Genomic DNA, 15,214 nt, shown 5'->3' on the forward strand with positions numbered 1-15,214 from the left:
GTGAATAAGAATTTTCTAGAGGAAGCTTGAGAGAAAGAAAATCAGAAAAAAATGAATGTATTCACTTGAAAAAAGTTCCACCTTTTGGGTTGGTAAATAAACGTCGAAGAAAGGATTTATAAACAAACTTGAATTTCGGTATTTTGTAGATTGGCGGTGAATTACAAACATCCCGTGAGGAATGAAATGATCCTTGAGTTAGAAACCCCCGCACATTTTCCAGACAATAAGATAAGAGAGAAAAGTGACCCGTAGCTACCAACACTCAAAATGATTCTTATTTTGTTTGAAAAACTACTTATTTCATTAGAAATTTCAAGTAATGATAAGAACAGTCAATTTGTTTCAACTTGTTAATGTTTTGGGTATACCGAATATAAAACTATTGATGGTATTCGGAGCGTTTGTCGTGATTAAATAATTCTGTTTGATACGTACAAGTAGGATAACGGCACCAGATTTTGTCATACGAAAAGTAGTCATATTTAAGGAAATATTTCATTGAATGATTTAACATGATATTGCCAAATCAACATATGTATTTACTACAAAGGACAAGTAAATTGAGACACGTTAATCTATCTTAATTCGACCTTCACCGATTTGCATGAAACACCAAACAATCAATTTGAGCTGATTAAAAGCTGAATAAGCTTTACATTATCTGAAGAAGCATATTTTGCATGAATAAGGTGTTATTCAGCTTTATATATTTGTTGGGCAATTGGGTTTCATTGTTTGTTTTGGTAAAATATTTGAGCTAAAATTATGCCAAAAATCAAAATTGCGAAGTCGGTGTTTTTCAACAAATCATAACGCGAAACCGTCACTTCCAATCAAAATGACGTCTAAGACAAAGTTTTAGGAATAAAATTAGTGCTTTTCACGAAAAAAATGTACGTAGAAAAAATTAGTTTAAGGTAAAAAAAAAAACAAAAAAGTCTTCAAAATTTTAATAACAAAAAACAACCCTTTGAAATATTATGATTATTTTTAAATAGAAGGCTTGTTAGATTGCTAACTTTTGTAAAATTTTCAAGTTGACATAGATCGTAGAACAACACTTTTTGTATGTGAAGTTTAGCGCAGAAAACTATAATCATGACTTTCGATAATCTATTTTTGTGCAAAAATTGAGAAAAGTTCATAAAATTTATCAAAAGTTTTTGCTCTACGACTTTTGTCATTTTGAAGTGTCAAATTTGGACAGGGTATCGACTTCCTGTAAAAACCAGGAACATCAAAGAATATCAGGGAATTCATTTTCATTTCATATTCTAGGTCTTCATTGTAAAGCTAGGAAAATTAACTTTTCAGTGACGTTTAAATGATGTTAAAGTTACATAATTTTGGAGGTGAACGCGAATCTGGTTGCGAATTAGCGTTTGATTAAACGTATTATCCGGAATAATTTTCTTGTGGAGCTGGGTCACAAAATAGGGTCATATGAAAGGTGTAGGAGTCCTGTGTGAATTTCTCTGTCCTTAGCGTTGAGCTCGCAAATAGTCAGAGTGAGAAAATTTCCGTTCCAAGGAACTATCATGGAATAAATTGAGCAAACAATATAATATAACTATATCGAGATGGAATAGATTCCAGAAGATCCAGAAATGACGTAGCATTAAAGGGTGACCAGCCATGTAGAAACAATCACTACAAAGGAAAGCGGGTTCAAAGTTGGTGCTTCTTCTTCTTCGCATTTCAATCTTAATGCTTACCGCATATTAGCTTATTACGTGCTCTCAACTTAGCGTTCTAGTTGCACTTCCACAGTTTTTAATTGATCTTTCGATGCCTGTACCATTTTTGCATTAGTATAATTGTGTGGCAAGTATAATCATACTCTATGCCCAGGCAAGTTGATACATTTTCCAACCCGAAAAATTCCCAGAGCGTACCGGGAATCGAACCCAGCCACCTTCAGCATGGATTTGCTTTGTAGCTGCGCCTTAACCTAACCGACTGAGCTAAGGGAGGCCGTTTAACGTTTGTTTACATTTCATGAAGTACCAACTATGCCCCCCTCCCCCTTGTAGCGTATTTTTATACATGGTTGGTCCTCCTAAAATGCTACGTAATTTCTGGATCTTCCCTTACCATGCCAAATCCATTCATCGGGATGTATTATAAGTGAAAATTAAATAAATTCACACTATGTTCACTCAATCAGATCGAGCATACCTTAAGCCTGAGTTTCATCAAATAAAATGAAGAAAATGAGCACTCGCAACGAAAATGATGCCGCCGTATCACACTTATACTTTTTTGCAAAAATTCCAACAACCGAGTAAAGGTTGAACACGAAAAAAATCCAGACACGAAAATCTTGTTGGGGTTGAAAAATGCGTTTTATTTTTCATAGTTCAATGTGATAGCAATACATAAGTAGGTATTATGCTTATTGTAAGACCATTGTTTAAGTCGTCCTTCTTACCATAGCCATTGCTCGAACTTTTCTTCATACAAGACCCATCATTGTTTTACCTGACCCTTGTTCCCACTTGTTTGGCTGCCAAATTCCACTTCCGCTTGAAATCCTTCACGTTAATTGCAGTTCCACCCTTTTTCTTCAATGTGTGCTTCATAGTAGATCAGTATTCCTCAATTGGCCTTTGCTCCGGAGTATTGGCCGGATTCATCTCCTTTGGAACCACTGTGACGTCATTTTCGCTGTAGATCTCAGCTAACAAACAGATATTTTGCAAAGATGTCAGCAAAAGTAAATGCCGAGCTAGTTAATCGACTGTTGGAGATTTTACCGAGTGTAGAGGATACGTATTGTTGTTGTTTTTTTCTAAATAAACATGGGAATGGCAACAAATAAATACATACTTTCATTCACGCATCACACTAGCACTAGAGCCACAAGCAATGTTGATATAAGCTTGTAGTTTACACAATCATAAAAAAACATCTCTCCCGTTCTTTTGTTTTATCAATGAGATATTTCGCTAGATAGGTGCAAGAAATATTCTCCATTCACACAACTTACTTACATCTTACTTCGTTCAATCATATTCTATTTTGTATTATAGCTTCTATGAAGATTATATTTTCGCCATTACTAGAGCACTCACATATACACCCACAACATTCGAATCCCAGCGAAAATTTCAAATTTTCCCACTAATGCCACCGATGCATACCGTACTGTCTCTGTTTGTTCGTCTCGCTTAATGATGCCCGCAACATGTGTGGTTCAAATGGCTAATCTTTCATTCAGATCTCATTCACTACAGTTGTTCCCATTCAGCGAGATACACTGGTATATTTTCTACTACACCCCCAATCTCAACCGCGAAAACATCTGTGTACACTAGATATTTGAAAAATGTCCGTATTATTTATAGTATTTCTCGTTCTCTTGTTTATTTCAGTGATACACACCTCGGTTCGAGCCGGTCCAAGCAGCGATGAAACAACAGTAGCTTGTATGTGTCTGATCGGGGCAGACCCAATCTCTACGGTCGGTCAATCTACTTAGAATCAAGGTACCTACCGTCAGAATAGCACTTTCGGGCATTTGTGCAACAACCGGTCACGAGACGTCGAAGTGAACCTACATATATTGATGTAGGTATAGCTAGCTGATCGTGAAATAACAAACCACGGGCCCACGGGAGCGAAAGCAGCCAAGCCGTGAAAACGAAGAGAGAAAAAACAGATTTTTCGATAGAATTACGTCAATAGAATTGATTTTTAATGGATTCAAACGTGGATGGAAGTGATTTCATTTCAAGAGCTGATAGCAGCAAAGAAGAAGTAGTCATAACGAGCTCTCGTTGGTGGTAATCGTGAAGTGAAAAGAAAGGAAGATTCTTTATTTCTTTTTCAAGTTCGGTTCGATATCTGTATGCGAGTTTGTATGGAAGACAACGATTTATCAGTGAAAGAACATCAGCAGCAGCAGATTTGTTTTCGACTTTCGAAGACACCGCCCGTCGGTCGGGAGCCTCGGCACTGTTTTCACAATCCGACAAAATACGGCCAATGCTTTCAGCCGTGGAGAACCTAGGATCCGGCCGGGTTTATCCCCATCCGTTTCCAGGTACGGCGGCACCATCGTTGCTAGGCCAGCTCCCACTGTCGGCTGCTGGCCTACCGTTGCTAGGACCCAACATGGTCGATATGTCAGTAGCTGAGTTTGCCCGACCGCATCCCAAGCAGCAGAGGTGAGTGAGCACTGAGCAGTATTTATTGCATTCGATAGTGTTAGTACGATACGATTACGAATCAAGCATTGCCTTGAGTTTGGATCATAATGATTATGTGTGAACAATTCAACAATTCTTATCATGTACCAACATTTATTGACTCTTATCTACTTTATCTCCATTGGCTTCAATCGTTTTTCAATTCATAAAGATGCATTAAAGAGCAATTTTGGGCTAGCATCAAATTGTTCTCATGGTTTATGGCTTGGTAAAGACTATAATTAAATGTGCTACTCACATTGGCGTAGCTAGAACAAAATTCTGGAGGGGGTCCAGGGGGAGGCTATTTTTTTTTGTTAAACTACAGTTAGATAAAAACTCATGAAACAACTATTCAATCGTTACCATATTTTACGGCATAGGCTTATTATCCAATCACAATTACTTCACGCAGATACTGAAAAGTATTGACTTGACTCGAGAATTGGGACCTCGAATGGGGAGCCTAAATTACACCTTGATTTTAAACAAGCAATAGAACATGCAGAAACAAATCTTATAATATTGTAAAACAGTCGTTTCACAATCGTGAGTTGATAACGACCCACCCCTAGATGTTTTATGAACTCTGGACCCATCATGATAATTTGATTCAGTTTATTTATAATGGAAACATAAGGTTTCTAAATTCAACACGTTTAATGATCTCGAACTAAAAATATTCTCAAAATGTCAGAGTTAGATAATTTTATACATTCGGAACCTATGATTTTATTTAGATGAGATTTAGATAAAATATCCGAAAAAGCTCGCTATACAAAATAAATGATAATTTAAGGAAAGATTTTTTTCAAAATTTATGACTCGACATACATTTAGAACTTTGGAAAATGTTCGAGATCATTGTACATGAAACATAAAATTCTGAAAATTCGAAAATAATGTTAAGATTCCAAACAAATATGTTTTCAAGATTTTGGAACTCTGGATAATCCAGAGTATCTCTGAATCAGATGTTTAATATAAATTCTGTGAATTCAAATGTAAATACAAACCCACGAGCTTAGAACAATTGTCATTATTCCAAGACAATGATAAAATGTCAAGATCTAATTTCTTATTTCATGAATTGTGTAGAACTCATTTTTCCAGGATTTTCAAAATGTTATTATGTTTGACTTTAATGGAAATATAAGTTACTAACAATAAATTCAATGTATCCACATGCCAAAATTGAGCTCTCAAGGACGTTGTTTACCCCCCTGACGATAATACGTTAAGGTATTGCCGAAGAGAACTTTTCCATAAATTATATTTACTTACGGGAATCCATCGAATAACCCCCGAAAATTGAAATCTTGTTGTAGCTGTAGGCCTCCAGGACAGAATCTGGGATTTATGGACGCTTTCGAATTAGTCATCTCTCTCTACTCATTAGTTGAAGTATATGTAAATTTAATTTATAGTTAATTTGTTCATCATTATCAGGATTCGTATACTTGCACATCCAGCTATTACGACACTCTTTAAAGCAGGAAATCTACTCAAAATAACTAATTAGTTACTAAATTTCCCCATCGTAGTTCAGTTCAGCATTATCTTTCTCCATTTTGATCTTTTTTATGAACTAGACAGCATACTTTTTACGCATTTCTTCAATCGTTATTAACCTATATAATGCTTATGCATTCTTTTAATGGCACTAGAAAAGATGCATTTTTGGACATATTAGCTTTATTCTTAAAAATGCGTAAAAGATTCTCTTCTTTGGGGCAAATCAACCCACGTGGAAAAAGTTGGGGTTAATGAAATTTTTGGAATTTAGTCGGTACGGACGCGAAATCTTAGAATCTCTATAGTAGTAAAATATTTAGGGAGGAAACCAAAATTGATCAACTTGCCAACATAGGCTATCACATTTATTTTGGTGGCACTCTGCTAATTAGCTGTTGTTTCTGTTGTTTCGTGTGGCGTTTGGAACTTGCTCGGATATTTTATACTTAAACAGATTTACTAATTCAATCGGAGTACTACGCGGACGTATCTTTTTATTCGTTAATACGTTTATTTTATTTTGTCAAGTGCATTTTTATCTTTTCGCGTCTGTCGGATTTTACGTGGTCTACGCAGCTTACGGGATTCACAATTCAATACTAATTCAATCGGATTACTATGCGGATATAGTTTTTGCCTCGTTAATACGCACTCACGTCACAGCATTTTTTTTCCCCCAAAACTATCTTGAAACAATATTCTAGAACCAGTGTTCAAACTGCCAACATAGACTAGCCTCATTGTATTGTCCAAAGATAGAAGCAAAATTTACTCACATGGGTCAAGTTTTGAAAACTAAGCTGCCACGCAACTCCAGCTTGATACCATAAAAAAAAGTATCCAAGTAACCATATAATCACAAAAGAACTTTAAATGTAGGTTCAGAGTGAGACAATGTCACTGATATATGCTATGGTTAGTAGGTAAGTATTATTGTCAATAATTATAACTAGATGATATGCAAATTTATATTATTGTTAACTGAATGTACAAGATTTACAGGTATTGAAAAAGTATGGTCCTTTTACTATTACTACTGTTACTCCGACTATCGCCTACTTGAAAAACTATATACTGTTATTGAGAAGGAGCTAATTACTATGTTTTTGCAGAAAATCAGAAGAAATCAATCCAAATGGGTAGAATTAGAGCCAAAAATGGCTCAGTCACCGATGTTGATTCTTATTGTTCAGTCGGTGAGAACGTTTTACATGATTTCATGTTCAAAAGTTATCTGCTTGGTAGAAAGACTCGTTCAGTTATTTAAAGGCATCCTAGCATCTATATTTTAACATCCAATAAAAATTTAAAATAAGTAAAACTCGTAATACTTTTGACCAAAGTGAATTCCTGTGCTAGGGATGATCCCGCGGAGTTGTATTCGCTCAGGCCAGAAAAGGATAAAGATTGATATTTTTCAAATTTCCATATGATATTCTATTGTTAAATGCAGCGCTATATTACATTCAAAAAGATCAATTGTTACTGGCCTGAATGAGGGAAAACTGGAGGATTATATTTGAAACAGCTGTTTACTTTGGTACAAAATGCTTCATATTTAAAACTTCCGCATGAACTAGATTTTTTGAATCTTTTAATAATTTATTCGGAAATCTGTATAAATACATTAATGGAAAAGCATCAACATTTATGGGAGGTCAAAAAACTGAAGTGGTTCGTAAAGCTTATTGTTGATTTAAACCTAGCGTTGATTTAAACCTTAAGAAAATACTATCAGATTTTTAAATTCTGTTAGGATTTAAATTGTGCAAAATCCTTTTTGTTTTAATTTTTGTTCGGCAAACCGGTTTTAATTTCTAATCGTGTAAAATTTGCGAGGATTCATATAATTTTCCAATAAAATGGAAAGAAGCATTTAAATATTTTTATAACAAATGTTCAATTGTTGGCTACTAACATGATTTATAAAATAAGGAAATTACTGACCAGGAAAATCGTGTAAATTTAAAATCGGAAACTTAAAAGTTTGGTTTTCGCTTATCTTTGCGGATGACTTTTGAACTATATGATTATGAGGAATTCTTGTTGAAACCAGTCCACTTTTTGTACGAGGTTCTCAAAAATCATTTTTTTGCACTCATTCAGGAGTTCTAGTTTGAAGCTAAAAAAATCGATCGGAAAAGGACAAATTTATAGACCCCTCGGTAACTAGGGCCGCAAACAGATTACAAATGTGCGCAATTTTTGCGTATTCTTGATACATTAAAATCATTATATTTTTGAAAATTCAGAACACCGAAATTTGCATGGATTTTTTTTGTGTGCTTATAGTCCTAAAAAAGTCCGTAATAACGGGTACCATACACGAATGATATCAGAAAAGAGTTGCTTATTTAGTTAAGATGATCATCTTTGCTGAAGACGTCAAGTCTCTAAACTGTCTGTGAAATGCTTGGTTTTTGCGGATGAGTTTCTGTGTATGTCAGTAGATATTCCTCATTATAATAAGCAATTTTGCTGAAGATACCAAGTCTGGGACACGCTTCATTTTGGAGTTATTAATAATGTCCAACTAGATTACATTCCTGGCCCACTATGCAGTGCAAGCCGGTCTCCATACAAAATGGTCAACATTGATATGTTTGTAAAATAAAAATAAATGGTTGAACTTAGTTTAACATAGTAGAACAAAAAAGTTACATCTGAAAACCCGATTTTACGGGGGCTTTCAAAAAAAAAAATACTAGATATTGCGGATCTTAAAAAAAAAAAATCCGTCTGGCGGCTACCAGAATATCAGCAGAATACTGAAAAAACAGCGTATATGTGATGTATGTTCTTGAATCCTTGATTATTTGACAGCTGCGGTGGAACTTATTCTTCTTGGAATTAATCCATAAAACGGAAACAAATCTCTCGCAATATCTCTATGAAAATGATAGGTTTGCGAATTTTAGTTTTCAACAAAGTGTATGTAAATAATAAGTTCTACAACTTTATAAAATATGTTAGTATATAAAACTGTCACGCAAAAAAGTTATATTTTTATGTAGCTTCCTAAGGAGTGTTCTTTACAGACCATTCCTTCATTAGATGCACCAGTCTAGTTTGCATTATTGTCGAGACATTCAGTCGTGGGCTCGTTCGTCTCCTACGAAGTCATCCACTTGATTAAACTTCATCTTTCTGCATTTTTTTTTTTCTTGAAAATCGTGCTTCTGAGACACTGTAGTGCATTGAGAGTTATTTATAAAATAGGAGTTTTAGGCAGGCTTAGAAATGTTTATTACAGCTAAAATGCTACTTTTCGAAATAATGGATCTATGAGATATTTCAATAATAATTTGTATATGAAAGATGCAAGAAGAGGAGGTAAAGTTTGTGTATGAAAAATAAAACCTGTAAATTTTGCTTTAAATCTTTGCCAAAAGACAACTTGGAGCGTAAAGATACGATTGCTGCTGTTTTTTGGATCTGAAACGCGCTTTTGTAACAATTTCTAGGCCCTTACTGTTAAGTACAATCAAGCGCTTTGGAATTACGAGTACTGCATATAAATGGTTTGAAAGCTATTTGTCTGACAGAACTCAACGGACTGTTTTTAATGATTCTGTTTCCAGTCCTGTGGGGAACAACCTTGGAGTGCCCCAGGGAAGTGTATTAGGGCCCCTTTTATTTATTATGTATATACACTGATAGGCAAAATAAAGTGCCCACCCCATCATTTTTTGAATTTCTCTCATTTATTTGGTTCAAATTAAAGTAAATACACTGTAGTATTTTTTATATCTTATTCTTTATATTCTTTTTAAGTTTCACTTATAGAATACCAGATAAAAAGAAGAGACTGACTCGAAGAAAAAAAAATCAAAATGGGTGTAAAAAAGAACAGTGACAAAAAAAAGTGCCCACTGCATTTTAACTCCAGAAAACATAAAATAAAGTAAAAGAATACCAGCCTAATAGTTAATGTGTCCTCCTTTGGCCTTCAGGACCAGCTGCAGGCGCTTCGGCATGCTCTCCACTAGATTCTTCAGGTGCTGTGGATCTAGTTCTTCCCAGGCGCGCTCCAGGGCTTCAAAATAGTTATTTTTATTGGTAACACCAGTTTTGTCAACCCTGGCATCGAGAATCGCCCACAAATTCTCGATGGGGTTGAGGTCCGGGCTTTGTGGAGGCCATTCCAGTGGTTTAATTCGACATGACCGGAAGAAAGACTTAGTCTTCTTGGCAGTATGCTTCGGATCGTTGTCCTGCTGGAATACGAATTTCTCCTCAAGGCCCGTCTGGATCAGCGAAACTTCCAGATTTTCCCGCAGGATGTCGATGTAGGAATCTGCCGTCATTATCCCGTCGATTTTCACCAGGCTTCCCACTCCACCCCACGAAAAGCACCCCCAGACCATCACATTTCCTCCTCCATGCTTCACCGTGCCTTGTATGTGGCGCTCCTGAAGCTCCTCACCCGATCTACACCACACACGAACCCGTCGCTTCCGGTTGAACAGTTCGAATTTTGATTCGTCCGTCCAGAGAACCGTTTTCCAGAACTCTAGGGGCTTATCAGCATGCTCCTTAGCAAACTTAAGCCGTTTGACTTTGTTTGCCTTGCTGATAAATGGGCGCTTCCGAGCAACTTTGCTGTTCAACCCCTGTGCTACGAGACGGCGACGAACAGTTCGACTGGAAACTGTTAGCTGAAGAGCCTCCTGGATCTCGCGGACAGTTACCTTCGGGTTCTTCTTCACTTCACGCATGATCTTGGTGTCCGTTCTCGCATCCGTTTTGCGCATCCTGCCTCTGCCAGGGCGATCCACCACTGATCCGAACGATTTCATTTTCTGCAGAATTTTCCCGACCGCTGTTTTGCTGATATTGTACTTCCTAGCGACAGACCGGTGCGATTCACCGTTTTGCACATCACGAACAACCAATTTTCGGATACACACGGGAATTGCTTTCGAAATCACTACGTCCTCCATTTTTTTCAACTGATTCAAATGCGATCACGTGTACAAATGCACCAGTTCCACCCGTTTGCTTCAATACATGTCAAACTTTCAAAACAAAAACAATCGAGGGGTTTTCCGATGGAAACTTATCGAAAACATACCGATTTTTGAAGTGGGCACTTTTTTTTGTCACTGTTTTCTTTTTCAATCCAAATTGATTTTCTTTTACTTCAAGTAAAACTTTATATTTTCAGTATTCCATAGGTGTAACTTTAAAAGAATAATAAAGGTAAGACATCGAAACAGACTACGGTGTGTTTATTTGAATTTGAACCAAATAAATGAGAGAAATTTCAAAAATGATGGGGTGGGCACTTTATTTTGCCTATCAGTGTAATTGACTTGCGACGTGTTTTACGGTTTTGCGACATTAATCTTTTTGCAGATGATACTATGTTATTCATTGCAGCTAAGGATTTAGAAGTTGCCGTCTCTCGCGGAATCGATTAAATGAGAACGTCTCTGTTGTAATCGATGATGAGACTATTGATCGCGTTCAGGAGATTAAATATCTTGGCGTGATTATTGATGACAAACTTAAGTTCAACTCTCATTGACAATGTCATCAAGAAAATTGCCAAGAAGTATGGAATTCTATATCGACTGAAAAACGATTTAACTATTGCCAGTAAAATACAGCTATACAAATCAATCATCTCTCCTCATCTTGACTTTTGCCCTTCCATTTCATTTCTGGCCAATGCAACACAAATATCGAGATTACAGCACTTGCAGAATAAAATAATGCGTTTGATTTTGAGATGTAATAGATTCACTTCCTCAACTTTGATGCTAGACGCCTTACAATGGTTGTCGGTGAAGCAAATAATTGTATATTTGACTATGGTGTTCATTTTTAAAGTAGTTAACGGTTTGTTGCCTCGATAGTTGTGTGATCGAATTGAAAGAGGAAGAGAAACTATCATAGATATAATACTAGAAACGCGGATGAAATAGGAACACCACATTTCTTGACTTGTGCTTCACAGAATTCATTATTTTTTAAAGGAATAAATGTTTTCAATTCGATGCCTAAACACATTAAACGTGCAACAACATTTGCAGAATTTAAGAGACATTGCATTTCACACGTAAAAACTGTCTTTTGAACGGTTATCCAGTGATTTTTGTTTTTATAAATTGACTAATTATGTATCTTGACGAAGCTATTTTTAACGGATTATTTTGTATGGATAGCTGTTATAACGACTTTTTAACAATTATTGTAGCACTGCAAAAACTATTTTGTTCGCCACGATGGTGATGATGGATTTTTGATATTTGATTTAATAGTAGTAGTGAAAAAAAAGGAGTCTACAAAGGTTTGAGCCTCGCGCGCGTATTACGGATATAGAGGACTGAATTTAACATTTGAAAAAAAAAAATGCTATTTTGAAGCTTATTTGGCAGATACCTTGAGTTAGTACTAAGTTTTCTGGAAAATGTTGGGGGCTCGTGAGCATTCCTAACATTGCTGAAAATTATGATAGCATCAGATTGCGGGGTTGCTAGTGTAATAGGATGCTTTGTTGATTGTTCATTAACTCTTGATCGCTTGTAATACTTATGAATATTTTAGGTGGCAAAAAGGCGAACTAAGACGTGGACGCCTAAGCTTTTTCACATTTATATCGCTGTGAAGCAACTGTAAACTGTAGAGGGAATTTATATCTGTAAATGAAACCAGCTCGTTTTTTTTTTTGCTAGCCTGGTTAAAATGTTTACATTTAATTATCTTAAAGATAAATCGTCCAGCTCAAACCTCTGTAGGGGTAAGAGGTGGGACCATCATCATTTATCATTTTATTAATTTTAAGAGGTCACAATAAGCTATTTTAGCTGTAATGAATAATCGCGATGAGTGAATACTATTCGTTATACACACTTAGAATTTTTTACAGAAATCTATAAAATTTTACCGAAATCTCAACAACTGAACGTTTGGTAAACAGTTTCGCAGATTTCCTGTTATTTTTCACAAATATCTGTGAATTTTTCACAGATATCTGTAAATAATTACAGGAAAACTGTGAAATTGTTTACCGAACGTTCAGCTGTTGAGATTTCGGTAAAATTTTACAGAAAACTGTAAAATAATCTTAGTGTGTAGTTATAGCACGTTCAAGCCTACATTTTTTCGCAAATTTTCTCACATACTCTCTTGCCGATTATGTGTGATTTGCTTTGCAAAAAAAAAACTATAAAATCTTTAAAAAATATAGACAATTTGCCTAGAGAATACATACCGCTTTGAAATATTTTAGTTCTAAACCAAAAATCATGAAATCACTCAAAATCGATTTAGCTGAAAATTTGCACGGAAGCTTATTTCTTGACTGGTCAAATCCTGGACTTTTCATGAAATCATTAATAGGTCATGTAGTCAATAATAAAAATTGTTCATCATACATAATGTATGCTCCTCATTTGAAACATGCACGTGCGGTAATCAGCCTAGCGCCCAACTCGGCTAAAACTGTGAACACAGGTATCTACACAGGATCATCATCGCAACTTGCCACGGCACGGTGGAGTGTTATTTAATCGATTTTACTATAAAAATACGCCCAGAAAAGCTAACGAATAAAAGAAAATGGATATAAAAATAAAACCTAATGAAAAGTTCAAGGTTATTCTCTCTTCTCAGTCAACACGTTCATAATATACACAACACAACAGCGAGCTCGCGCAGACTGTTTCTTCGTGTACCTTATACATTCACTTCGACTCCGACCTGCTGGTACTGGCGCGGCCAGCCATTCCCGTCCCGTCCCATCCCGTCCCGCATCCCATCAACGGACCATTCATTAATTTAATTTTTATCCGCTCACTATTTTTCGATTCTTCACCTTACACGCTTCTTCTACTATTCCCATTCTTTTACCGTTTTCCACACCGTCGCCGTAGCCGTCGTCGTGATTCCCGTCTGTGAATGCCTTCACTGCTTGATTTAAATTTTCTTTCCCCCCTCACACACTACGAACGACCTTTCATCACGTCACCACCCCCGGTCACCCAAAAGCAAAAATAAAGTGACTGAGGATCCACCTATCCACCTACTCATCATCATCAATCTCTGTGGGGCTCATCAAAGAAATGGCTAAAATGTCGCTATCTAAAAATATCTGCACACATTCCTAGGATGTTTTTCCGACCCGTGTGTCTGTATACAACAAGTGTGCATGTGGCAACGGATCAATACAGTGCTACCACCAATTTGCCATCATCGTTCGCCTTTTACCGGCTTCGCTACCTCTCCTATCCTTTCCTGTGTCGCTTGTCCCTAAATACTATGGCGGTATGTACGAACTCCCGACTGCCCACCAACTCGCCAACCAGACCGCTCGCCCGCCTGTAAGTAAATCACGCTGTTGTTCTCCCATTTTTTCCTTGTTTGTTATTGCACAAATAGCAAGCCAAACGGAAACTGGCAGAGCAAAGTAACTTTTTTTTTCTTGTAAAAGCTGCTTACATTGTACACAGATGCATTATTCTGCAAAAGTAATGTATATTGTATCACCTGAGTACTGTGGTTAATGTTTACACTGATGTTTGGGAGCCACATTTCTGCTTGAAGAGAACACTGGAACCGGTTAGGACACGTAAAAATAATTAATAGAACTACGTTAGCTTGGACAATCTTTGATGGTGGTAAACTCCAACTAGGATTTTTTTTTTCAAATAGCCGCCCTGATTGGAGGATCTACCAAATGTTGGTTAAGAATTGTATTAATTAACACCGACGTCAACAACAAAACAGACCGACATTCGTGATCTGGATTTAATCCGAAGAACCACCATGAATGATGGGAATGATAAAGGAAGCTACGTTAAGCGTACCATTAAAACGATGAAATGCTCCTTAAACCTTTGAAAAACGCTCCTTTACTGCTTAACTAGGTAGATCTACACTTGATTGCCGACAAATATATAAATAAATCTGTTTGAAAAATATGTTTATATATGTAGAACATAAAATATACTAAGATTAATGTAGAATTATTAGTGATTTTAAAACAAACTTAATGAGATATATTGGAAAACGTGCCTTTGAATCACCTTGCAGTGTTAAAAAAAAAACAAACCTATTTTCAGCAGTTTGTTCGATCAATTTCACCCCAGTGAACAATTGACCCCCGCTTTACGGTACCTTGGTTGCTGACATATTCCATTCTAAACTTGATAATTCTTCATGACTATTTTTTTTAATTCACGTGTGTAAATTTATATGGGATTTATATTTTCAATAAATCATACTAATAAGATAATAATAATAAAATCAATCCGAATAAAAAATACACAGTGAGAAAAACCACTTCAAAAGCATGTTTAAGGTTAAATTGTAATTTTTCTCAGAAAACTCTCCCTTCGATTTGTTTTATTTTCTTTGTGATGACATCTTAAGTTATGCCCTCAAATCAGGTGCCGAGTATTGGATTGTAAAATTCTTAAACATAATCTGGTTTAAACTCAGCCACAGAGAAACAAGTTGATGTCCATTAATATACCCAAGAAGAATTTCATACCAACTCG

At 36.1% G+C, this 15,214-nt stretch overlaps 1 protein-coding gene across 4 annotated transcripts in view; it reads left to right on the forward strand.

Moving 5' to 3' along the window:
• Atx-1 (Ataxin 1) overlaps positions 1 to 15,214 on the forward strand; it is a 94,141-nt gene that overhangs the window by 64,738 nt on the left and 14,189 nt on the right. For all 4 annotated transcript variants that reach the window (XM_065222426.1, XM_065222429.1, XM_065222428.1 and 1 more), the window contains one exon: positions 3,378 to 4,172. In XM_065222426.1, the coding sequence (XP_065078498.1) occupies positions 3,991 to 4,172 (182 nt within the window). In that variant the 5' untranslated portion in view covers positions 3,378 to 3,990. The remainder of the gene's footprint in view (positions 1 to 3,377; positions 4,173 to 15,214) is intronic.

This window comes from Ochlerotatus camptorhynchus, unplaced genomic scaffold (assembly GCF_037179485.1).
Source record: "Ochlerotatus camptorhynchus isolate MF236.1 unplaced genomic scaffold, CSIRO-AGI_Acam_v1.1 ptg000169l, whole genome shotgun sequence".
NCBI lineage: Eukaryota > Metazoa > Arthropoda > Insecta > Diptera > Culicidae > Ochlerotatus > Ochlerotatus camptorhynchus.